The sequence below is a fragment of the Poeciliopsis prolifica genome, unplaced genomic scaffold (assembly GCF_027474105.1).
Source record: "Poeciliopsis prolifica strain line A6 unplaced genomic scaffold, Auburn_PproV2 SCAFFOLD020, whole genome shotgun sequence".
In the NCBI taxonomy this organism is placed as follows: Eukaryota; Metazoa; Chordata; class Actinopteri; order Cyprinodontiformes; family Poeciliidae; genus Poeciliopsis; species Poeciliopsis prolifica.
This window is the reverse complement of record NW_026562395.1, coordinates 8,580,928-8,606,851: the sequence shown is the minus strand read 5'-3', so window position 1 is coordinate 8,606,851 and position 25,924 is coordinate 8,580,928. Positions and strand designations below refer to the sequence as shown.

Genomic DNA, 25,924 nt, shown 5'->3' with positions numbered 1-25,924 from the left:
GTTCATTAATTCTTCAAGATGCTCTTTAATCATTTAAGAAACATCTAAATGATTAAATGGTCTTTAATAATTTAAGTATTCAAGTTATTCAAAGGTCTTTAATAAATATTAAAGTACTACACAAAAGAAAAAAGTTTCTAACTCCCTATCAATGTTCAGAAAGAACACAGTGGTCACTGAAATGACGTGAAACCGACAAAAGTAATAAGTGAGTTACTTAAATTTAACTGATGAGTATTGGATTGTACTTTTGAACTGCAGTTCAACTGAATCGTTAAATAAAATTGTCGAATTTGAAAATTTGACTGATTTAATGTTTTGGTGTAGAGTGGTGCAGAGCATTGTGATAAATACTGCATGTGTTTTTGGAAAACAACTTTCTGTAATTTAATTTATGCTCTGAATATTGTCAGACTTTCCTGTGGTGCTTTTAAACCTCTGACAGACAGCACTGAGTTATTAAACGTACCAGACTGCTGCACATCTGTCGAAAGTTGCACAAGGTTTAACAGCTGTCAGTTGATGATCATGATGAACTTTACAATGTTTTCATTAAATCCAGGAAAATGAAGCTCGTCACCCAGTTCTAAAGGTCTCGGACTGGCTCCTGGTAGCTGACAGAATAATGTCAAGATACTCTAGTTGGTTTTAGCTTGACACCAAAATATAATTAAGGTCTGCTTTATCAACCTTCCAGACCTCTCAGGTCTTCTGCATCCCCAGAACCAAAACCACAAGTGGAGCATTCAGTTTTTACGTTCCTCTAATCTAGAACAAATGTCCAGAAGACAAAATTTCTGAAACACCAAGTTTCTTTAAACCCATTTATTTGTGGCTGCTTCTAACTTGTAATCTATATTACTACTTTTTATTGCTTCTCTTTACGGTATGTTTTCAATGCAATGTAATGTTTTTGCTGAAATGTCCTCTACAAATAATCCTGACTTTCATTATCATTATTCATTTCTGTTTCATTAATATTTGTATTTTTTCAAGTTTCAGTCTTTTTTATTAAAAGCATTTTGAAGTTGGAAAAAAGACAAACAGTAACTAAACTCCCCAAAAAGGCACACACACAAAATTTCTGTACATATTTTAATGTAAACTTGGATGTTTGATGGTTTATTTTATAAAAACAGTTTAGTGAAGTGGGCCTTGTGGTGAGCAGCACCAGAACCAAGTCTGAGACCAAATCGACCCACTGCTGTTACTAACCTGCAGCGTATCTTCCATAGTGAGCCATGTTCTGCAGCAGGAAGGACACCACTTCGCAAATTTTGAGTGGATGTAATATGACTATCCATAGTATGAACAGGTAGAAAGTTCTGCTTGGACTTTGAATTTTATTCTTATATAACCGTAAGTAATATCCTAATTTCCAAGCCAAGTTAGTGTCACCATTCTCAACATTTTATTAACTGCATCAGATCCCATATGTCAGAGGAGTAGAGCAATGGATGGTGTTGCTCAGCTCGCATTGAGTGCCATGCCTCTGGTCTGAAGTGGATTAGAGGCAACAGTTGTTACAAAACTTCAGACACATCCAAATCCTTCAGAGCTGTGACAGATAGTAGGATTCATTTTCCAAGCATAGCGTTAGAGATAGCGTTAGAGATTCGATGAATCTAATGTTTAAGAATTCACTGCGTGGCACAACTTGGAGCCACATACTGAGGACAGTATTCTGCTACAGTTCTCCTCAGATCATCTATTCCTCTCTTCAGTAGGCCGACTTGGAGCAGCTTACAGCTCGGTTCCTCTTCTCCTCCAGCCAGTTGGTGCTCCTGTTCCTCTGCTGAGACGCTGAGTGCTGGACGGACACAACAGAGCAGCAGAGGACATTTGGTCACCATCTCAGTAACACATCCATACCGTCTACACTCCGAGAAACAGGAAACTGGTTGCTCATTTTACATGAATGAAATATGATTGAAACATATCAACCGTGTACTTCACTTTTCAACATTTCTTCCTTCTTTTCAACATAAACAGTCAGGAGCTTCGCTCACTGCTTTCAGCAGTGAGCGAAGACTGTTTGTTTTCAGCGCATTACATTTCATTCCCAGAAGCAGAGAGAGGTTGGGCTCTTTTCCCTGCGCTCTTTGGGCCAGGATGCTGCAGAAACCTTGCAGGTCAAGAAGACACAAAGACATCTCTTTGAATAGTTCATCCACTTCTGACTTGTCTTTGTCCTGGTAAACAGAGAAAATAAAATATTCATGTTTCAGTGTGAGCATAACTGGGGTCAATGACAACAGAGAACATGTTCAGCAGACTGGCCCTATGTACGGCAAAAAAATAAAATTAAATAAAATCTGATATACGAAACCATGACTACGCACAACAAAAAGAAATTTGACTTGATGAATAACAGCTGAATCTAAAAGTTTGTGCAGAAGCTCCCACCTTACATTCTGCCCTCTGAACAACCACAAATGGTCGATGCAAAGCATCTCATGAATATCAGTGTTTAATGAACCAGACGTTAATCATATGACTTCATGACAAGAGGGAAATAAACGCAATTTCACAGTGGAGCGTTGTCCAGGGTTGGGAGCCACTGCCCCCTTCAGGCTATAGAGGAGTACTGCATCAGCAGATCAGGTTAGAAGTTAGTTGTTCCTGGACTCATCAAGAAGCCTACCATCACCCAAAGGCTGGCCTGCAGGTTCTACCCTGTCCTGCTTTGTGACAGAATAAAAGAGTCAAAGCTTGAACTAGCAGGCCACTATATATATTTGTGCTATTTTCAACTTTATCATAAGGAATAAGCACATCAGTTATCATTTTACTCTACACTGTATTGCATTCAGTCTCAGTGGACTTATTTGTAAAAGAATGATTCCTCCTTTTGACTTTGTCAGTTAGAAGGAGGAACCCCTCGCTCTTAAGTATATTCATACTGAAGATCACAGGTAGATTCTGTCCTCCCCAAGCTTGCGTTAGGCCACCTGCATCCCCGTTGATCTATTGTTCTCCCCGTCACTTATGGGAACTGAGGCAAGCATTTGATTTCTTAGTCTTGGTTCTGAGTCTTTAGAAAAAATTAAGATATTTTGTCGCAGCAAACCCAGAATGCTGGCGGGGACCATGTGGGTAAACATGTCTTGGGAATCCACTTGAAAAGGGATTGAACAGTGTAGACTAGAGCTTAGAGTTACAGCCCGAGCCAGACTCAGAACTCGGGCCGTGGCATGGTCAGCTCAGACTTGGGTTACAGTGGCACATTTTCAATAATATAACCAGCAGAGGTCAGTTGGATCCGCCTCAGACACAATGTCTATGGGTTGGACCAGGTCAGGTTGGAATTTCTAGACTCTTTCTAAAACTTTGCTGTAGACTAAGTCAAACAGCTTTGAAATGATTTTGAACATAAAACGGGGTTTGGCTTGTTTGACTAAGCTAAGCTAAAGTTTCTAACACTGACCAATACGCAAAAGTTGCAGTCCCTGCAGGACTGCAACTTTTGCGTATTAGATGTGCCTCTGCTGCACCACCTGAGTAGAATAATTAGGTCATTAGCAGGTCTGTGGAGACCTGATCTACACAAAGAGGAGGTAATTAAGACACTTCATTCCAGTGTTTTGTACCTGTGGCACATAAAAACTGCAGGACAGCAGCCTTTGAGGACTGGAGTTTGAGACCCCTGTTCCAGAGAGTGATACCTGAGAGAAGGCTCTGAGCATGCTGACCAAGTTCTCCTCCTTTTGCTGAGAACAACCCACTGGTGGGTGAGCGGCACCTCTTTTTTTTAGCAGTCTTCCACTAGTGGCCTATCAAAAACGAAAATACAAATGAAAACTATGTTTGGGACAAAGAAGTCTGACATTTTGTTTCATACAGGAAGATCACTAAACCAACTAATTCTGATGGCCTTTTGTAGTTGAAATGGTTATAAGATAGCATTCACATAAGCCCTTAAACATCTTAGAGACTATTTTTATGTAGAAATCCACTAATTCTGAACTAGGATCACTGGACACAATGAACCACAACCTCTCTGCTTCACCTCACTTCAAAACATTCAAACTTAGACCTTGCTGGCTTGGCACCAGATTCCTCAGAGAAATCCCAAACTTATCAAGCTGGGACTAGCTTTAGGGGAAAAGGGAGAGCTGTGGTATATGTTACAAACAGTCATAATGTTATGAGTAAGAGTAATAAATGAATCTAACATGTAAATTTTAAATATCCCTACCATTAGTTGTGAAGTTAGTCTCTCAATTTCATCCTTCTGAATCCTTAATACCTGGGAAAGGTGATGGATTAATATATTTTTTAATTGTTTAGCGTAAGCATTTCTGTGCAGTTGTATGTGATGCTACCATGTTGCTGTTGTCTTGCTGCTGCAGGAGCTGAGAATTTTCTCCCAAAAGGTTTTTTAGATCTTGCACCGGCAGCCTTGCCCCATCATCCAGACACTGCTGCACTTTTTTACGCAACCTGTCCAATTTGAAAAAAAAAGAAAGAAAAAAAGAAGAAAGAAAAACCCAATACACAATAAACAAAGTGAGACAGTGAGATAAATACATGCAAAATAAAACATTATCTATGATGTCACACCATACCTTTGTACAGATGTCATCATCTCATTCTCTGTCTTGGCCTGCATCTCAATCATGACATCTTTCTTCTTTACCAATGCACATCCCTCTTCTATGCTCTTCTGTAACTGGAACACTGTAATCTCAAGACGCCTGTTTTTTTCCTCTAACTTCTTCTGCTGAGCATATAAACAGAGGCTAGTTACTTAATGTTTATGTACTGTGAGTATGTGGATAGGAATTGATGTGTTGGTGTATATCCACAGGGACTCATGAAATTGGTGCACTGTTATAAACATGTACATGCTACGATGCAACGTCAGTAAAGCTGTATAAAGATCTACAAGAGTCTCTTTCGGTCTAAATATAGAAGTTAAGAACATCTGTATTGTAGGCAGGTGTGTTGTGGTTGCCATCTGACCTCAATAAACTCATTTATAATCACATCATAGCCTTATATTCAACTTAGTTTGGTTAATATATATATAGTGCCAATTCACAACTAATGTTGTCTCAAAGCGCTTCTCTTATGAAGTGTCTTCAGATTGGCTGTGTGTGCCATGTATTTAATCCCTTGTAGGGACTATTTTCCTGATACATATGCCTTTCTGGGAACCCACTGCTCCATGTGGGGACTGAAGCCTGGGCCCCACAAAGGAAAATGCAGTTTGTGTGTTTGGGGTTAGGTATAGGACTAAGGTTTGAATTGAGTTTTGGTTATGGTTACAGTAAGCGTTAAGCTGTAGAAATGAACGGTCAATGTAGAAGTCAATGGAAAGTCCTCACAAAGATACCCTGACAAACATATCTGTGTGTGTGAAGGTGTGTGTGTGTGCGTGTGTGTGTGTGAACGAACCAGGTTTTTATATCATTTTTGAGACCTATTTCTGTTTGCATTGTAGTGTTGTGGGGATAAATCCTGGTCCCCATGAGAAGTTCTGTTTGCGTGTGTGTGTTTATACCTGTTTGGACTGGAGTTGAACTTCATTTAATGTGGGCAGATCAGACAGGTATTTCTCTAATATCTCAATGCGTTGTTGTTTGTCTTGGTTCTGCTCACTCTCTCTCTGGTATTTCTTCTTCAGACTGGTGATGTAACGATCTCTTGTCTTTATCTGTTCACAAATTAAATTGACAGATCAGTCAGGTTGCAGAGATAAGCGCAAGTCAAATTTAAAGTAATAAAAAATTTTACATAAATTATGAATCATACCTTCTCTTCCAGTTTTCTGATCTCCTCTGTATATTTCAGAGTGACCTGCTTAAAAAACAGGTTCAGATGGAGCACTTCAAGTTCAGCAGCTGCTAACTTCTTACTAAGTTCTTCATCACAACATCGCCTATCAGATTGCAGCTTGCTGGCTGTCGTCATTGCTGACTCCTAAATTACAAGAATTGTTTGTGAGTTTTGTAACCACATTTCTAACTTTGGATTCTTCACCGTACCTCACCTCAGTATTTGGAATTATGGAGGTATGAAACTGTCCTCTCTGGCTGCCCAGGACCTGCTGGGCTCTGTGCTCATTCTCTCTGATCCACACATGCAGCTGCATAATTTGCTGCTTTTGGCTGAAACACAAAATCATTTTGTGTCAGCAACAGATTATCATCAATGGTTTAATTGTAAAGTTTTAGATTACAATTTCTTGGCAACATCATAACAACGTAATAATAACAGCTATGTTTTACTCAGTTAGGGGAAATGTTAAAACTGAGCACTGAATGTATTGAAGCAACATATAAAGGTTGTCAGTATGTATTAATATACTAAAAATTATGACAAAAAAATCTTGAAGAGCAAGACACAGGAAAGCAATTTAATAGTGGGCAAAAAACGTGAAGAAACCTCAACTAATGATCAAAAATAAACCGATACCTGAAAAACCGTTTGGTTAAAACGAGGTGAAAGGTGGCAGGTGAAAGCTGTGAGCCAGTGGAGACTTCAGTGGGTTCTGCATTACCTTTGTATCTCCAGTTCTCTTTCCCTCAACAGTTTCTCCTTAACCTTCAGTAGAGTGTTAGAAGGAATGGAAGTTTCCATGAGCATCTGTTAGCACACAAACATATGAAACATGTTGGTAGAGTGGTCAACTCATCGCATCATGCTCACAAAATTATCAATAAATATATAACTTTCAATAAAAAAGAGCAGAAGAAAAGGACATGTTAGAGGATTTTAGAGTTAGACATGTGGGAAAAAACATAGTATAATGCTCAGTGTGGGTTGGATTATATTTTTCCTTTATTCCAGAAAAAAATAATGCAGAGATTTTAACTGATGATCCTCAGTTAAAATTCAACATGTCCATTAACTCAAATTTAAATCATAATAGAAGTCATCTGATTCTTTCAAATGCATTTTTGGTTAAATTCTCTGTTACTAACCAATCAGTAAACAATTTAGCATCAGAATGGTTATTTTAGCCGTTGAACTTTCAGATTCCTTATTCACAGATTCACAACACCTGCTCCAAGGCCCACAGTGATGTCAGATGTTTTCAGCCCTCTGATTGGATGGTCAGAGTGAATCGCTCAACCGCAAACTTTTGCTGAATACATGTGTCAGTAAAATGCATTATACTGTCAGGGCTTGAAATTCATCCAACTGGTTCATCCAACTGGTTAGCTAATAATCTCATGTTGAAAGAAATGGTTTGAACATCCTCCATGTCTTTCTCTTTGGTTTCTGCTCTGCATTCATAAGGCCTCCTTTTCAACTCCTCTGGGATTTCAAATTTCAGTTGTGCAGCTTATCCAAACCACAATGCTCTATAGCTATGCATCATAACAAAATAGCAAACTATGAAAAAAAAAAACATCAATCCAATCTAAAACAAGAAAAAACTGTTGTCCAAAAAAGCAATTTTCCTCTATAAAGGCAGGAATGAAAGTTTGACAAAGGAAAGACCTCAGTGAAACAGAACTACAGTACTCCCAAATGCTGCCACTATGAGCAGCGCGACTCAATGTCCCAGATCTTGCTGAAGATCAAAGTGAATATCCATTTGCATTCTCCTCTCAGACTACAGAACAGAGCAACCTTTGGCTTCTTCACCTGAATAAACACAGGACAGTCTGCACCGAGATCTACTCAGATTCACATTTCACACATTATCAATATCAAATGGTAGAGAAATATAACATCGCCACTATAGTTCAATAGAGCTGTGTTTAAAAAGTTTAGGAGAAGGCTCCAATTTAGCCTGGTTTGCTGGAAGACCTAAAGATAAAGAAAAGTATGCTGGACATAGAGTAGTCAAACAGAAAGGCTAGCAAAAACTTGCAACAATTGAACAGAAACATGGCACATCACTACAACTTTCCAGGAGAGTCCATTTCTTACCATTTCTTTTATAACAGCAATAATATAACTCTCCTCTTACCTGGTTAAATCCAGATTCCTGAGGAGACAATGTGAGGCTGTTTATACCATCGTCTTCTGTACCTGGTGAACTGGCCTGACCAGGTTCATTTCCACTCTCCAGTCTGGGCTGGTAGTCCATCTGCTCAGTCAGCCACATCTGGGTTCGAACAGCTGGCTGAATGGGTATGCCTGTGTCAGGGTTTTCAGCCACCGGCCAGTCACCCCAGCTAGATGAATGAAGACCACATATTTGCTGACCTTTCCCAGAATCTTTCGACTCATAAAAACTGGAGCAGCTTAAGCTGTATTTAACTGGAGAAGAATGAGACGAGGAAGGGGCCAGATTTGTATTCAAGCCAGTAGATCTATTACTCTGTTTGTAGCGATAGCTGGGCTCTGCACCAGGAGATCTCAGCAGAATATTGCTGCAGTTCATGGTAGAAGACAACGGTAGGTAAAGGTTGACATTTGAATCCCATCTTTTCTTTCTATAACCATGAAGTACACCTCTGTCCAGCGAACCCTCAGCACTTGGGCTGTAACAGTAACTGGATGTCTTTGTGGAACTCTTATCAACCCCTGATGACAGCTTGGTAAAAGAGGATGACCTTCTGATGGGTTGATGCACTTTCATGTCCAAACTGCTTGGAGCTTCTAAAGAAGATGTGGCATGCTTACTAATATTGCGAGACATATTCCAACAGCTGGGGCTGTGGGAAGGAGAGGCCATTTTTAAAAGGATTCTTGGTGAAGACGAAGCAGATGACGTGGCGAGAGCTGAAGGGACGCCATCCTCTTCCTGGTTTAAGTTATGCTGTGACAGAAGAAGGGAAGACAGAGGAGTTGCACTGGAACAGGAGTCATCTGTAGACACATAAAACATATTTATGTATTTTTTTAATCAAAGCAAATAAATTGGATAAGTTGAAGAAAATTAGTATAAATGTGTAGTAAGCATGACAATATAAAAAACCTTGAGCTGTGGACAATGTGCCTTGTGAGCACTGATATCGAGTTAGATCGAGGAATAGATTACCCTCTGACAGATTAGGTTTTTAAAACTGCATTTGTGATTTTGCTATTACAAACATGAAGCAGAATTTTCATTAAAAAAAAGTTATATTCATATGTGCAAACCCTAAGGTAAGGTCTGATACTGCATTTTATGTCTGTGAAAATCCAATAACAAATCAAACTACAGTCACAAGATTCATTTTCTAAGCTTCAGTAACACATGAACATCGACCTTCCAAACTGTCAGAGCAGTAGGTGCCGATTCCCGTGTCGCCGCTGTCAGACACAGAGCTTTGTCGTCGTCCATCACAGATCCTGCCTCCAGAGCAAGGCAGACTGCTGTGCCAGCTTGACTCATGTCCTGGAAACCATCCAGAGCCACAACTAGGGCCTGAAAATTCAAACCAAAAAGGTCAAAGATTTGTATGGTACAAATTGTACATACAACTTACAAATGGGTTATACATTATGTGATATCCACACAGGACAAATAATAGTTTGTTTAATACAACTTTCTTTTTTGCTGTCACAAAAATAAGTTTTTAACAATGATTTGAATGTTTTTCTGGTGACAACAACGCAGGAACACCCTGTGATACAAAGGAATATTTAGTAAGAAGTATAATTTGTCCCAGAAAATGTCACCAATTTATATTTTGCAAACAAAGAAATAATTGCAGCAGTAACTTTATTCAAAGGAGTGTTTTCATTAGAGAAAATTAAAAGATGTGTGAGAAAGATTGCAGATCTCAAACGCTTATCTGATGGATAATGAATCTATCTCTGCCATGAGTTGACATGTTTATTCCACCGTAAATAAACAGTGGGTTTATTCTGCCTTTATTATTCCATTAAATAAGATTTTCTGTAGAATTGCACGGTGGAATGTTGAGTTCTTCTGGTGAATATATTTATATTTTTTCTGGCTTCTCCAGCTTCATCCAGAAACAACATTAAAAAGCTAATTGGTCACTATGAATTGTCTGTGCATTAGTGGAAAGAGACCAGAATTTTTAAGTTTCTCGTAGTACAAATCACTGAATACCTGACCTTGAAGTAACACATCAAGTAAACACTACAAGATCCTCTGGAAGCTACTAAATAGTTTCTACTGGTGCACTACTGAAAGCTTTCTGACTTGTGTACTGTGTGGTAATTCCTCTGACTGCATATTTGGTGTCCTGCAGAAAACAAGGACACCAAACATGCTGGTAGTAGAACTGACATAACAAATTTTGCTGGATGTTAAATTGTCCCAGAAGTTATAGCAATAAACAACAACATTGCTATTTTGAGAACATTTTCAAGTTCCTGGTAGTGGCGTAATAATGCAAGAACATATTCTCAAAGATCAATAGATTATGAATTTTAATGAGCATTAAAAATGGGGACTGGAAGACATTTTAAATATCCAAATAAAATAAAATAAAATAAAACAAGAAAACAACAAATAAGATTAATTATGAAGTTTATATTAAAAAAACAACAACAACAAAAAAACTGTCCCTACACGGTCTTGTTGGGGCTAATGCAGACTGGAGACGTTTGTCATCTACTTATTGGTAAAAAGAGTTGACTTAACGTCTTAGATAAAGTTAGTTAGATGATGTTTATAATAATAGGCCGTCATCTAAAGTGGACCAGTCAAACATAAGTCCTCTCCGGCCCTTGTGCCGCATCAACTGGAAGACAGAGGCACAAGAAAAAACATATTGCTGTACTTATGGATAAGTTTAGCTGCAAAGACGAGAAAGGAAACGGCTTTAACATACAGGGTAAATGTAGTTTGGTTTATGACCAACAGTAACCTTCTTACAATAATTGATGATGTAGGAGGGCCAGCGGGTTTGTTAAACAGAGGATGTTTGAAAAAAAAAAAAAAAAAAAAAAAAAAAAAACTGGAGCACAATAACAACAAGGTAAGATGCAGGAGCCAGAGTTTGTATTCACAGGTGACACGGACAACCTCCCAGGGTAGCATTTTATGGGGGGGCTTCTTCCTACCACTGTCACTCTTTCTGTGCCAATGCCTAGCCTGCCATTTCTGTTTAAAATATATTTTCTTTATCTCATGCAATATTTTAATTTTCTGATTATGACTTTATAAGAAATGATTTTTTTTTTTTTTACATCATTTTACAAATACACCTAAAAAAGTTATTGTTTCTAGACGTTTTTGTGGTGTAGAATTTAAAGTTTGGGTGCCTAAAATGGACCGAATAACATCATGTTTCATACAAAGAATGTAAAATAAATCTGTTCAGGAGATGAAGTTCGCTTCATATCAGAGAGCCAAAACTCACCCCTTCACAGGCTTCATAAATTAAAACCAATATTTTTGTAATTGTTTAATGATATAAAACAAACCACTTCAAGTCTGACCATTCCAAGATGTAGCACTTAAACGGATTAAAGGTACTAAATGAATGAATGCAGCGGAATAGCTCTTTCGTCAAGGGCCGAATCGGAAGCAGTCAGTCGGATGCTAACTTCATCGTCGTCCTCAAATCCAAGCAGCCGGGCCTTTCTGTTGGTAGCATTATAATACAGAGCATGCTTAGAAGCCTCTCACCTGCTTTATTAGCTTCAAATCCGGCTTTAAAGTCACTTCTGTACCACATTGTGTTTGATGTCGGGGAGCATGAAACCCGAAATCCGATCAGAAGACAAAAGAGAAATTACAGCTTCCGGAAAAAAAAACATGGAAACCGACTCAAAACACGATTTCATCTAGAACAAATAAAACCATCGTCTGTAATGTTCTTTAAGAAGTAACTTTTCAAGAAATAACCCTCCGTGTTTCTGTTAGTCTGCAGCTTTTTAGCTGAACGTCCTCTACAGAACGCAGGCATGAAACATCAACTCCTCCTTCTCTTCCTCCTCCTCCACAGCCAGCAGCAGCAGACATGGTAACTCCTGAGGGCTGTTACACAAAAATAGCGTTACACAATCCAGGATAAAAGATAAAGCCAGGCTTGACATCATCATCATCATCATCATCATCATCATCATCATCATCATCATCATCATCCTGGCTCTATCCAGGATGAACTGAGAAAGACCCAACTAAGTTCAGAAGGGGCCACTGCAGAGCCAGGCTTTCATTCAGATGAATGCGCGTCCACAGATTTCTCTAGCAGACTATGAGATCGATCACAGATTCCCTGATGCTACGCTAGATATATTGCGTACGCCATTTTTCACACCAAACTAACTACGTCTTTTGATTGAGGACCAATTTGCTCTTCTGTTACTGAAATTGTATTTTTGGAGATCCCTCGCCCTCTGAAAGCTGGTCCCTCCCAGGTTCACATTTGTTTTAAAGTCAGAATTCTGAAAAAAAAAAAAAAAAATAGGGCCACTGAAGAAAAACATTTTCTTCAGTGGCCCTAATCCTCTTACGTATTATTCTAAACTTTTTTTAAATACAAAAACTTAATGTTGTTCTTCTGATCACAGAGAAGGATGAAACAATAGATTATGTTACATTAGAATGTCCAATATTTCCTGCAACTTATTTCTACATGTTCCTGAATATATATAGTAAATGTGTGTGTGTACATAGATACCACAATTAAACCTAAATCGTCACGAACCACACTCCCTACCACTGGGTGGCGGTAATGCATATTCTCCGTTTTCTTGCCAACTGCCAAAAACACAGGAAAAGGAAGAAGAGGAAGAACTCAAACAAATTCCGGAATGTAAACCCCGGAATGATGATGCTCAGTGGCTGTCCGTGGAAATGGTAAGTCTCAGACAGTATGACTCTAAAAGCAGGTTTGAGCCCTCTTACTCTGTGATGCAAACATTTTTCAATAACCCACATGCTCTCTACTTAGGTCTACAAGACCCGTCTCACTGCATCCATTAACTAAATAGGGCAAGAAAAATAATTTTAATTGACGGGTTATAAAAGATTCATAACCGCGTAGTTACTTAGTTAATTTTCTGAACGTGCCACAACCGGTAAGTGCGCGTCCTGTCGAACCAGGTGTCGTGCCCTAGGTAATTATCCACGACGGAATTTCGCGCCCCGAGAGCGCGCAGGCGCAAGGAGGTTCAGAACGTTATAGTCATGTGTAACAATGAGAGCAAAAAGTATTTTATCGGACATGTTGAAACGAACACATAGCCGTTTGCTTGTTGATAACGGCATATTTAATGTTGTTTATATGCATCAAGTTTACACCGACGTGATCATCCTCTTATGAAGCAAATTCTAGTGTTCTTTTTTTTAATAATAAAATAACCTTTCTGCTGTAACATGTAGAGAAGGATAAAATAACAAAACTAATGTTTCTCAAAGTTAAAACATCACTAGAGTAGATACATCATACCCTTAATGATATATAATTTTGTAATAAGGTACCTCATTAATCATAATTCTACTGAATTCTAATGTAAGGTTCTCCACATGGCACACTGACATCTGCTTGGCTTTCAGATCTCAGCCAACACTATGTTTATAAGCCCTGAGGAGGAGGCCCTGATTGGTCGAGTGTTTGAAAACTATCTGATGGAGCATCATCATGGTGACATTCTTCAGCTTAGTACTGATGTAAATGAAGACACTCATCGCTCTGTTGTGGTTAACGCCATGACACTTTTTGAAGCCAATATGGAGGTATTGTTGACATAATTTACAGTTTTTTGATTAAAGCAGAGGTAATGGCCTTTAGATGTTAGATATGAGTTTTGTTTGTAACAGAAGGACACATTGAGTGACCAGTTTTGATCTGGTGCATTGGTCTTATCCACTTTCTATCAGTTGTTGATAGCTACTACTTGTGCTTATATAATTTTTTTTAACAGAAAGAACAGAAGTTGGTGATTTAAAAAAATCTTAAAATGTTACAATGTTCTGTTTTCAGTAACTTTTGAGTAATTTGCCTAAAGCGACTGAAGAGACCTTCCTACACTGCAAAAACGACACCAGTATTAGTCTGAGAAACAGCTTCCTGAGTCTGTAATGTTGAATTGGGTTAACATTCATGTGATGTTTGTGGTATCCATTGAAACTGCTCCTGAAATCTTAGTCCATCCTTCAGTGTCAGGGCTGATTTTGGTTTCGAAAAGAGACCAAGTACAGTCTGTGTGTTACATAGCCAACTAGTGCAAACGGGTACACATGTCTTACCATGCTGCAATGCACTGATATTCTTCTGCCTTTTTTTAGGTTGGGGATTATTTCAATGCATATCCAAAAGATGTCTTGGCTGTATTTGATAAAGTATTACGAAAAAAAGCTTCAGAGTTAACAGATGAGGCTTCTCTCAAAGAGAAAGGACATGGAGCAGGTCAGAGAAGCCTGAAGCAGATATATCACACCCGCATTACAGGTCAGACATCCAGCTGCTGACCGAGCTCTGCTTGTTTTATGCTGTTTTGTTTCTCACTATTGCATGCATTGCATTGCATTTTTATCTCATTTTGATCAGTTGTAACAACATAAATGTTATTCATTCATTCTCTTATTGATGGATTTATATTTCTGCATATTCAACGTTAGATTTTTAAAGCACTAGAAGTAGTGTAATGGAGAAGTTAAGGATTAAATATTACTGATTCTTAGTTTAGAAAAAAAATATAGTATATTCTTTCCCCCAAATGCACTCATAAAATTTAGGATGTTCTGTGTTCAATTATGGTTTTCTTGTCTTTTTGAACCCATTTAATCCCAGGTCTGCCAGTGTGTCCGGAACTAACCAGACATACCATTCCAAGGTCCAGAGATGTGGGTCACTTTTTGTCTGTTACTGGTACTGTCATACGTACTAGTGTGGCTAAGGTAAGAAATCACATGTTAACTGTTCAGACATACAGTCCATCTAAGGATCCTCTGTTCTTGAATCAGGATGTCTGTTTTTTGTTTATGATTTAGTTCAGCAAATTGAACTGTTGGTGCAACATTTGTCTGTCATTTCGTCTCCTAATCCAATCCAAAATGGTCTTGATTTTGGTAATTTGTTGAAATGCAGAAATACCAACAGTTTTGTCCACATGTGGGAAAGGTTCTCATAAGTAACACATCCAGAACTGAAAAGTACCCATTGTTAAATGTCCAAAACAAAAACCTCAGAAAGAAGCTGAGCTTGGTCCTACAATAATAGGAAAAAGTCGTTGTCGTTCATGGATGAATCGTCTCTTTTTGTCTCCTGATTGAAGTAACATCTGACATATCTCCAAAGTTAAAACATTTGTAGGATTTACAAATATAGTAAGAGGAGTCACATAAATAAATGCTGGGATGTTCTTTTTGTGTTTTTGCTGTTCTGTATTTATTAGGTTCTGGAGTTTGAGCGTGATTACATGTGTACAAAGTGCCGACATGTTTTCAAGGTGCAGGCTGATTTTGACCAGTTCTACACCTTCGTCCAGCCGGTGGGCTGCCCAAATCCTGCTGCCTGTAATTCCTTTACTTTCAGCTGTCTCTCTGGAGGGTCAGAACCTGCTGTCTGCAGGGACTACCAGGAAATTAAGATACAAGAGCAAGTATGGAACATTAGCATATAACTCCTTTCTTTATTTCTGTTAAAATGAAGTTTAAAGTTTGTTAAAATAACCAGTTAGAGGTTTCTTTTAAATCTCCATTAGAAAATGAAATTACCCTCTCTTACAACAGGTTCAGAGGCTGTCAGTGGGCAGTATTCCTCGTTCCTTAATGGTAGTGCTGGAGGATGACCTGGTTGACAGCTGTAAATCAGGTATGAATCAGCAGCCAAAGGATTTGTAAAGTACATCTAACAAAAGACTGACATTTTCTCCTAACAAGTTTTGAAATTTTCAGATTCAGTGCAAGAAACTGTTGAAATCTGGAGCATAGTTACATTACTTAGTGCTTTTGGCACTTTAATAAACCAACAAAAATATCTATTAATTATCTTTTGCTTAATTTAGCGCTGGGTTCTTGGGGCATTATCCTTAACAGGCCTACATTCCCTTTCTGGCTCCAACCGCTTGGTCCTGCTCCTCCAGGGGAATCCCAAATCGTTCCCAAGGCAGCTGAGAAACACAGTCGCTCCAGCATGTCCTGGGTCTTCATCTGACTCTCCTTCCTTTGGGATGTTGTCCCAGACACCTCACTGGCATCCGAACCAGTGTCTGTGCACCTCAGCTGGCTCTCGGTGTGGAGGAGCAGCGGCTCTACTCTGATCCCTTCTTGCATAAATTACTAGTGTTATCTGAGCAGTAGTAGCACACGCTCCCCTCCACCCTCCATTGGTGCCAACTCTGAAATGACATCAGCTCAGTTGTTTGTAAGCCAGTTGCCCAAACATCTAATGCTGTTATGAGGATATCCAGAAATCTGAACCTGGATATCCTCATAAGAGGATATCTGAAGACAGATGATCCCTGCTTCTTCCTAAGCTATCCTGCATTGTGTAGTCTCTGATGAATTTATTCCTGGAGTGTGACGGGGCTGAAGTGGGTTTCCTCCTGTAGACCTGTCGTAAACACACACACACACACACACACACACACACACACACACACACACACACACACACACACACACACACACACACACACACACACACACACACACACACACACACCCACAGTCCAGCCTGCTTGTCTGCACAACAAGTGTTTCAAATGCGTGTCAACTTTGCAACCAAAATAACCCAATAAATGTATGTATTATTAAATTCAAATTCAAAAAACTTCACTCAGAAGAAAGTGAAGTATTTTTTTCATTAAAATATATGTTTACAGGAGATGACATAACGGTTTATGGTGTAATGTATCTCCGCTGGAAGCCCCTTTATGATGGTTCCCCCTGTGATGTGGAGTTAGTCCTCAGAGCTAACAACATAGAGGCAAATAATCACCAGACTGCTGCTGTTCTGATGGTAAAAGATATTCAGAAAGAATTTGAAGAGTTCTGGGACAGCTACAAGCAGAATCCACTGGCTGGTTAGTGTTTTTGCCCTTTGACAAAACATCTTTCCATTTCTTGTGGTAACTTGCATTTTGTGATTGACCTCATCTCTTTCTGTAGGTAGGAATGAGATCTTGTTAAGCCTATGTCCGCAGGTTTTTGGCATGTATGTAATTAAGCTAGCTGTGGCGATGGTGCTGGTGGGTGGAGTCCAGAGAATAGACTCTTCTGGGACCAAAGTTAGAGGTATTTGTCTTTTTTGTTTGCATTAATCAGCACATGACTGTATCAGAATGATTGATTTCATTGTAAAATGTCTGAGTTTCCTTGTAAAGCCATATTTAAGTCTTGATTTCAATTCATTACTATTGGAAACAATTTAAACAAAAAATTAATCAGTCAAGTTTATTTGTACGTCACATTTCAGCAACAAGGCAGTTCAAAGTGCTTTACATCATAAAAACACAAAAATAACAAAATGTGATTGTGTGATGTCTCTTGTAATTCACAGGAGAATGCCATTTGTTGCTGGTTGGTGATCCTGGTACAGGAAAATCTCAGTTTCTGAAATATGCAGCCAAGATAATATCCCGATCTGTACTTACAGCAGGAATTGGATCAACCAGTGCAGGTGATAATTTTTCCACATCATTAGCAATGTTTTCTGAAAAACACTGCTTATAGTGTTTTATAGAAACATTATAAGCAGGGTTTCTATTACACTGATGTTGCTGGTTTTAAGAGTTTGTCCTGCAATTTCTGGGTTGCCGGTTCAGTTCCTGCTCTATCTACTGTACCTCTGTCGTTGTCTCCTTGGGCAAGACACTTTACCTGCCTTCCCGCTGCTGGTCAGATGCCCTGGTAGTGCCGGTGTTTGGCAGTCTGGCCTGATTTGAGTTCATATTTAGTTGCCCTTTGGCATAAATAAAGTATTTCTGAAACCTGAAAATGATAAGTTCTTACCTAATGATAGACCCTAGGTCTACAGAAGGTCTACAAATACTTTTGAGTATTTGTGTATTTAATTGACACCCGCCAATTTCCACCCCTGATTATGACCCGTTGGATCTTGCAAAAAACAAACAAACTGGGATTTCTGTTGTTGGAAGCCCTCACAAAGTTGCATTGTTGAAATGAAGAGATTATAGTTTGCCAATAACACAGTGGTTGATCTAAGTAGAACTTATTCAACTTTATGGCCTTTTGAAAGCAAATTTCTTGCTTGTTTCTTTTGATTGAAGGGAACCATTTCCATTTGTCAGTGGAAAATGAATGCTGACTTCCAGTCACAGTAGACTGTGAAGCACGGTGATTAATCTATTATTGCATGGGAATATTTCTCATACTATTTATTACGTGCTAGAGGTCATAGATCAGTAAGAATACATGACCAGCCAAATTTTAGGATGTCAATCCAACCATGAGGTTCCAGAGTTACCACCATTCCCTTAAATCCTCCAAAGTTTGTACATTTTAAAAACAAGGGTTAGAGATAATGTAAAGTTGCCTGGCCTTTGTCAGCTGTGGCAGGCCACCATCAGTGTGTGAATGTGTGTGAACTCACAATGCAATGGCGTCTGAACATTAAGGTAGTTGTAAGGAGCTTTACTTCCTTTTTAACATACTTTTGAACACTGCTGTTTCTCAGAGCCTTAATTTTTCTGATAGAATATTTTCTACTTTGCCAATCTGAAAATCTCCTGGTGTCTTTTTGTTCTCTCTGTCCTGGTGAAGGTCTGACGGTTGCTGCAGTAAAGGATGGAGGTGACTGGCACCTGGAAGCTGGAGCACTTGTCCTGTCTGATGGTGGTTTGTGCTGCATTGATGAATTCAACAGCATCAAAGAACATGATCGAATCAGCATTCATGAAGCGATGGAGCAGCAGTCAATCAGCGTAGCCAAAGCTGGGTATGTATATTTACATTCACTCACACATCTGCTCTCCTCCCTGCATGAAGTGTTCATTTTTCATGAACATTTCCACTCTTTCTCACTGGGCTGACAGCAGCTAGTCTGTCCTGTTCCTCTCTCTGTCCCCAGCCACATCTCTTTTTATGTCTCATCGATTACAACAAATTCCCTGTAGTGCTAATTCTGCCTCCTTCTCTACTCCTCAATCTGCTCTAGCGGTTGAATTTTGTGTGGAACACATACTTTATCTGCTGTACATTTTTCTGCTACAGTCTCTTTGGCAACTTCATACATCTACCCTCACTTGGTCAATGGCGAGTGACAATTTCCACCTTGATTATGTCCCGTTGGATCTTGCAGAAGAAAAAAATTGGGATTTCTCAAAACTTTTGCAGAATCTAGCAAAAGTAAATCAGGATTTTGTTTTTCTTTTCTCCATGTGGGCACCATACAATTAAGATAGATGTGTTAATTAAACTGGAGTATAAATTATGGTTGAATACAAATGATACTGTCATGGGATATGTGTAGATAAAATCTATTTACACTTTTTGTGTCCATCTCTTGACTCATAATCTTTATTACAGGATGGTGTGCAAGCTAAATACTCGAACCACCATTTTGGCAGCTACCAACCCCAAAGGACAGTATGATCCCAGTCAGCCTCTCTCTGTGAATGTGGCTCTGGCCAGTCCTTTGCTCAGCCGGTTCGACTTGGTTCTGGTTCTGCTGGACACCAAAAATGTTGAGTGGGACCGCATCATCTCTTCTTTTATTCTTGAGGACCGAGGTAGGAGTACAATTTTTATTTTTTTTCGATCTAGTTTTGAATAATTTTTAGTTATCTGTGATGATATTCATGCTATATTTCTCCTTCTAATCTGACATACATTACAGGCAGTATCAGTATATGTCTCCCCATGACTTCTCAGGAACTCCAGCTGATGCCAGTGGGCTCTGGTCCATGGAGAAAATGAAAACTTATTTTAGTGTGATTAAACACCTTCAGCCTCAGGTGTCTGAAGAAGCCAACTGCATCCTGACTCGTTATTACCAGCTGCAGCGTCAACGAGATGGTCACAGTGCCGCCCGCACAACTATTCGTATGCTGGAGAGTCTGAGCAGACTTGCTGAAGGTGAGAACAGAACAGAAGTCCAAAACAATTTCGCTTTACATTATGGCAATCAAAAGTTCAAACTTAGTGGACTGTCAGTGAAAACAGCGGCTTTAATCCTTTACCTTTGGCTACTGAAATATGTGACATGATTAAAGACACTTGCTTGTGCTTCAGAAATGTAGATGAACATAAAAGAAAGGGAAATCTGAAAAAATCTTTAAAAATATGCATGTTTCCAGATGGCATCATAGTGCCATCGCCCCCATAGTGTAAGGGGGAAAGGATTTGTGAAACACCTGCATATATTGACAGAGGTCTGCTCCTTTCTTAAACTTTGCACAGCACATGCCCGGCTCATGTACAGAGAGACTGTTACTATCGAAGATGCCGTTACAGCCGTGTCAGTCATGGAGTGCTCCATGCAGGTAAGGAGAAAACAGATTGACCCATTTTACTACATAAGTGATGATCCTTTGGATGATAATCTCTTTAATGTTCTTATCTTTAGATACATTATCAGTATTTTCCATTACATGGCTGTAGCGTCTTCAGTTGTAGCGTCTTCAGTTTATATATTTTGCTGTCCAACATGAGGCTGTATGAAAACCTAAAAAGCTACAGCAGGGGTGTCAACATCCAGCCCTCAAGAGCTGGTATCCTGCAACTTTTAGATGTGCCTCTGCTGCACCACACCTGAATAGAATAATTAGGTGATTAGCAAAGCTCTGGAGAAGTGATCTACACAAGGAGGAGGTAATTAAGCCATTTCATTCCTGCGTTTTTTGTACCTGTGGCACATCGAAAAACTGCAGGACAGTGGCCCTCAAGGACTGGGAACACTATTATTCATCTCTTTGTTATATTCATCTACAGATACTTTATCTATTCTCAATTACTTCATAATGAAAGTTGTAGATGTCAATGTGTGTATTTTTTATTTATGCATTGGAGTTTGTTTCAGTATTTGGACAGGTGTCTTTATACAGGTAACAAGTTCAAACAAGTGACTATAAGGCAAGTAGTTAGATGAGGGATTCAGGAGGGTTTAAGGAATAACTTACAGGCCTGTGAGAGATGGCGTTGATATTGGTTTGTAGCTTATCAAATACTTATGTCATTCAATAAAATGCATATTAATTACTTAAAAGTCATACAATGTGATTTTATGGATATTAGTTTCAGATTCCATCACTCACATTTGATGAGTAGCTGATAAAAATAACAGACTTCTACATGCTTTGCAGTTGGAAAATTTGAACAATTGCCACAGTATAAAATACTTGTTCTCCCTACTGTGGAATACACTGCAGAAAACAAAAGACCTTGGACTTTTGTAGTTTAGTTAGTTTATTTTTTGATTGCTTTGGTTTATTTATAAATATACAGTATTATAATTATAACGTTTTCACAAAAAAAAAAGGAAAAATGGTATAGTGATTGGTCACATGATGTGGCTGAGTCTCAATTTGGCTCAAGAAATTAAAATATGTTTGACTGGTTGTGAGAGCAATGTACATTTGAGTTGATTTGAGGATTTCAAACTCATTAAAACCTGAAAACTTTCTTCAACAAAGGAAGTCGTTCACAATGATTCGGATCATGCATCTCCTGATGTTTGGGAAATCAGGGAAGGTGACATTATATTCACATGTCTAAAATCCAAGTTTCATGTAAGCTGAAAGGACTCATCAGATGCCATGTTGCCTGCTAAGCAGTTCTGAGCAGTTATTACATGGTTTTGTTTTGCTCATGTCATGAGCTCATGCCAGAATGATACCCAGGATACAGTGGGCTCAAACTATTAAAACTTTGAGCTGCTTAATATTAGAAAATCTAGTGATGACAATAATGTTGGTAAATATCATTTGCAGTATATGCCTTTATGCCTCTCTTTCTCATGTGTTCTTCCTTCGCTGTGACCTTTGGCAGTTTTGTCAGGGTTATTTGAGCATTTTCTGCAGTGACACTCTGTCCTCTCTGGAATATATTTGCCAAAAACTTCTGCACTCAAGCAGTCCTTTGCGACATGGATGTTGCAGACACTAATGGTGTGTCGACTGTGCCCCCATGTTGTATTGTCTTGTTTTATTTTTCAGTCCTGTGGCAGTCTTTAACTGTCTGGTGCATTCTTCCTTTAGGGTGGTGCTTTGCTGGGAAATGTAAACTCTTTGCTAACAACGTTCCCCACCCACCCCCTTCAGCAGTATCAAACCCAGTGTCAGATACTCCTAGAGGGACTGAACCTGCCTGAGCTTCTTCAAAATGAGATGGAGCGGCTGGCCAGGTGAGCAACCAATCAACCAAAGACTAAAGGGCTGCAAAGAACTTTCACATTGGTGCCCTTGACTAGACTTGACTTTATTTGATATGCTCCTTCAGGTCATCCAGTCATTTTACCATTTTATATACACATAGCCCCCTCATTTCTGAGAGCGCAGTAACTCCACATGCAGTGCAGCTCAGTTTTTGTGGAAGTAAACATGGATGATGATGGTAGAGCGGATCTTGGGATTTTAAAGTTTGGGACTCCACTTGTCTCTGTTTGGTGTGACTCAAACCGAAACAGTAAGGAGAGGGTGAGGGAGGTACAAGAAGAAACGAAATAGTAGTACACGACCGAGGGAGCTCAGCAAAGTATTATTATTAAATGTAGTACTTAATATTCTTGCTATGCAGGTAAATTGGCAAAGAATCTTTCATATTAGAAAATATTATTTGCTATAAGTTTTAAAAAGTGAATAGTAAATTGTGAAAGTTATTTTTTAAGTTCTGGGTGCTTAACTTTGTAAGTTTATTTAAAAACGGCTGAAGAAAGAACCTATGATTATGTTAGATGAGTTATATAATATAGCGGTTCATGTTGAAGCTTCTAACACTGTATATTTTTATCTCATCACTTGTGCAGTGGGCAGTGCAATTAGCAAACCCAGATTTGTATATCATAATAAAATGCATTTTTGTGGATGTTGTGTCTTTGCTAGGCTGCGGAGCAACACCCCAGAGGCTGGTATGTGTGACCTGTCTTTTTCTACAGACCAGCATCAACTACAAGGTTCAGACTCTGAAACCTCCAATGACCTAAAGAGCTGTGTAACAGTGAAGACTTGTTTGGACCAGCTTCCTGCCACAAATCCCTCACTGTCCCCAGATGATGTCATCCTACCCATCATTACATCAACCCCAGAAAACATAAATAATGCACCAAACAACAGCTGGTCAGTATCATCAGCACTGAGAGCAGAGCAAAGCGGAGTTATAGAAAAAGAACAGAGACGCCTGCCTGAGAAGAACAACAATAATGTTTTGCTAAGTGAAAAGATGGCGGTCGAAGATGGAAAATTTACAGACCTGCACACAAAACTGTCAGCTTTTATTTTCAAACCCCGTGATAGGAAACAAACTGACCACAGTGGTAATAAAGCAGAAACATTAAGAGAAAAAAGGACAAATATGCAGATGTCAGTTACGGCTAGTCACGATGACTTGCCACAAGCAAAGAAAAAGAAACAAATGGAAAAGCTAAATAATGGAGAATCACAACACTGCACAACCAAACCTACACCGGCCCAGACTAATTTGGAAAGAGTTCCTCATGAAACAGAAATGTCCAAGTGCGAACTAAAGCAGTCGGACCTTTCTCATGTTCCAAACCAACATGCAAAACCTGTAAGCAACAGTGAGGTGAACATGAGGAAAAGGAAATGCTTTAATCTGGGCCCACCACTACATAATGATGGGTCTAAGCCGTTCCGTTCAGGTTTTTCTTTTTCTGGTCTTACTGACTTTTCTAGTGACGTCCTTGACACCGACTGGAACCAAGAAATCTCAAAAACCACCAAAGCCTGAGGTCAAAGACTGTCCGGATAAATGGTATAGTGAGGAACTGAGCTTATTTATTTGTCTTAAAAAACTTCATGGTTCAAGAGGAATTGTACATGTTTTGTTTTTTTGTATTTAAAATTTTGAGCAGAGGCTGATCAATCGCTTTCATTTGAGAAAGAATTGTGAAAAATAATGAAAAAGAAAAAAAGTTTTTCTTCTGAACTTTCTTTTTGGATTTCTTCTTTTGACCGATGAGGAAATGTTGCTTAACACGTTTGCTCTAATCAAACATAAAAATTGAGACAGCCATGTTTGGACAGCCATGTTTGATTTTAATTTAGACATTTAAAATTTTCATAACACCATCAAGAATTTGAAAGTCATGTCTGTACTGTGCCTTTTCGGCTTCATATCGACTCCTTACTGCAGCTCAAGGAAGCAAAACCTTTTTATTGCATTAATGCAAAAATAAAGTCAACTGACATCGCCAGGAAAGTGGCAAAAAAAATAAAATAAAGCTTGAATGATCTTTAAATCCCAGTTTCTGATTTTGTCTTTGTCACTGAAGTGATATGAAGACACTATCTGCAAAGATGTCAGCTTTCTACATAAAGTAGAAAAACATTGAAGAATAAATAGGTGTTGGGTTCATTAGGAGCATTATTTCTATGTTCAGTTTCTTTTTATAATTTTCACAATGGTGGAGGACCTTTACTGAGTCTCTTTATTTCCTATGATATTAAGCGACTGTTTAGCTTTCTGTTGCGTTTCTTCTGGTGGTTTTGTAGGGTTTTTTTAAGGTTAATTTGTATTGTACAGTGCTTTGTGATTTTATGTTTGTGACAAGCACTATATAAATAAAATGACTTACTTTGAGACTATTGGGTACAATATCTCAACAACATTAAATAATGACAGAGAAAAGTCATTGCTAACATATAAACAAATATAGTTTTTGATATGTTCGTCAACAGCACAAGTAACAGCACAAAGCCTGTTACTTCAGGCTTTGTAGAATATTCTAAATGTAATTATTTCAATTCTGTAGTCTGAGGAAAGTGTTACACAATCACTTGACCTGGATGGGATTAATTTGGCCTCTTATAGTGTAATTTACTTCTGGTTATTTTTATTTTTACCAGGATATATCAGTTAAATCTCTTATTAAACAAGAATCTAGGATTTCCTTTCGTCATCTTTGAGATATCGCCGACATTAGAATGATCCTACCCTGGAACGATGCTGAAAAACTAATCCATGTATTTGTTACTTCAAGGCTGGCTGACTCTTTTCCATTAGGAAGTCCACACAGTGCAGTTAGAAGCCTTCAGCTAATCTAAAATGCTGCAGCAAGAGTTCTGATGAAGCTGCTAATGCATTACACCACCCAATCCAACCCACCCCACCCCACCCAGTCTACCACTGCAGTCAGGTGCAGTGCAGTGGGAACAAGGGGAGGGTACCAAACAGACTAGAACCACCTCTGCCAGCAGGCAAGGTGGTTGAAGTGTCCTGTCATGATTTTGCCAAAGATTTTTATGGAAATTTAATTTTAATTATCGGCTTTATTGTTTCTAACAGCCTTTTTCTCTTTCTGTTGATGACACTGAGTGAAAAGAAACTCAACTCCAGTGCTCTCCACTGACACTCATTTCCTTAGGGTAATGCCCAGCGCACACTACACAATCTTAAGAGTTGTGGGTCAATTGTTGGTCCATTTTCAAAACCTGAGAGATCACACATTAGCCGACAGAAATCCTAGGTATAACTGTTCGATCCGGTTCGATCGTCAACAATGTGCACAAAATAATGGCTACAAGTCCAGTTAACTCATTTTAAAACCAGGCATCTCTATTTAAAGTTAATGATTTACAGAAGGGCAATATAGTTTACAGACTTCATAATCTACACTCTTGTAGTTGAATGCAGTATTTATTTCCACTTTGGCTTCATGTAGTTTAGTTTTATTCAAGTAAATTTTTTGTTAATGGAGACTGAGAATCCTTTTTGTTTTTGGTTGTTTTGTTTATTTTGTGCATCAGTTCCGGTGTTAAGTGTTCTTTTGAAAATAAAATGTATCCAACTTTGGCAGGACAGTGTATGCATTATAATGTCATTTCCATTAAATCAGTGTGAAAAGGTCTTCAAACAATATTATTGTTTGTTTAATTATTTTTGAGATAATTAATCACTCAGCAAAATTTGTTATCATGACAGGCCTAGCTGTACTTAAATATGTCCTTTCTTTTTGTAAATGATGCACAG

At 38.7% G+C, this 25,924-nt stretch overlaps 2 protein-coding genes across 6 annotated transcripts; one reads left to right on the top strand and one right to left on the bottom strand.

The window, feature by feature from the left end:
* Positions 1–1,081: 1,081 nt before the first annotated feature.
* Positions 1,082–12,053, bottom strand: cep85l (centrosomal protein 85, like). Of its 4 annotated transcripts, none has more exons than XM_055044496.1 (13): positions 11,495–12,053; positions 9,155–9,313; positions 7,928–8,772; positions 6,506–6,591; positions 5,996–6,113; positions 5,758–5,925; positions 5,507–5,659; positions 4,569–4,723; positions 4,326–4,443; positions 4,199–4,249; positions 3,591–3,773; positions 2,054–2,192; positions 1,082–1,810 (listed from the first exon to the last, which is right to left on the bottom strand). In XM_055044496.1, the coding sequence occupies exons 1-13, from the start codon at positions 11,541–11,543 to the stop codon at positions 1,641–1,643; spliced, it is 2,394 nt and encodes a 797-aa protein (XP_054900471.1). In that variant the 5' UTR covers positions 11,544–12,053; the 3' UTR covers positions 1,082–1,640. The 4 variants fall into 4 exon arrangements, with proteins under 4 accessions (XP_054900471.1, XP_054900472.1, XP_054900473.1 ...); XM_055044497.1 differs by having other exon boundaries at positions 4,569–4,720; XM_055044498.1 differs by having other exon boundaries at positions 3,666–3,773; positions 11,495–12,052.
* A 555-nt stretch (positions 12,054–12,608) lies between these two features.
* Positions 12,609–25,908, top strand: mcm9 (minichromosome maintenance 9 homologous recombination repair factor). Of its 2 annotated transcripts, XM_055044633.1 has the most exons (15): positions 12,609–12,670; positions 13,370–13,549; positions 14,102–14,264; positions 14,607–14,713; positions 15,211–15,417; positions 15,548–15,629; positions 16,642–16,842; positions 16,928–17,053; positions 17,319–17,438; positions 18,542–18,716; positions 19,307–19,509; positions 19,652–19,855; positions 20,180–20,262; positions 21,976–22,121; positions 22,819–25,908. In XM_055044633.1, the coding sequence occupies exons 1-15, from the start codon at positions 12,668–12,670 to the stop codon at positions 23,681–23,683; spliced, it is 2,865 nt and encodes a 954-aa protein (XP_054900608.1). In that variant the 5' UTR covers positions 12,609–12,667; the 3' UTR covers positions 23,684–25,908. The 2 variants fall into 2 exon arrangements, with proteins under 2 accessions (XP_054900608.1, XP_054900609.1); XM_055044634.1 differs by lacking the exons at positions 20,180–20,262; positions 21,976–22,121; positions 22,819–25,908 and having other exon boundaries at positions 19,729–19,835.
* The last annotated feature ends 16 nt before the right edge of the window (positions 25,909–25,924 follow it).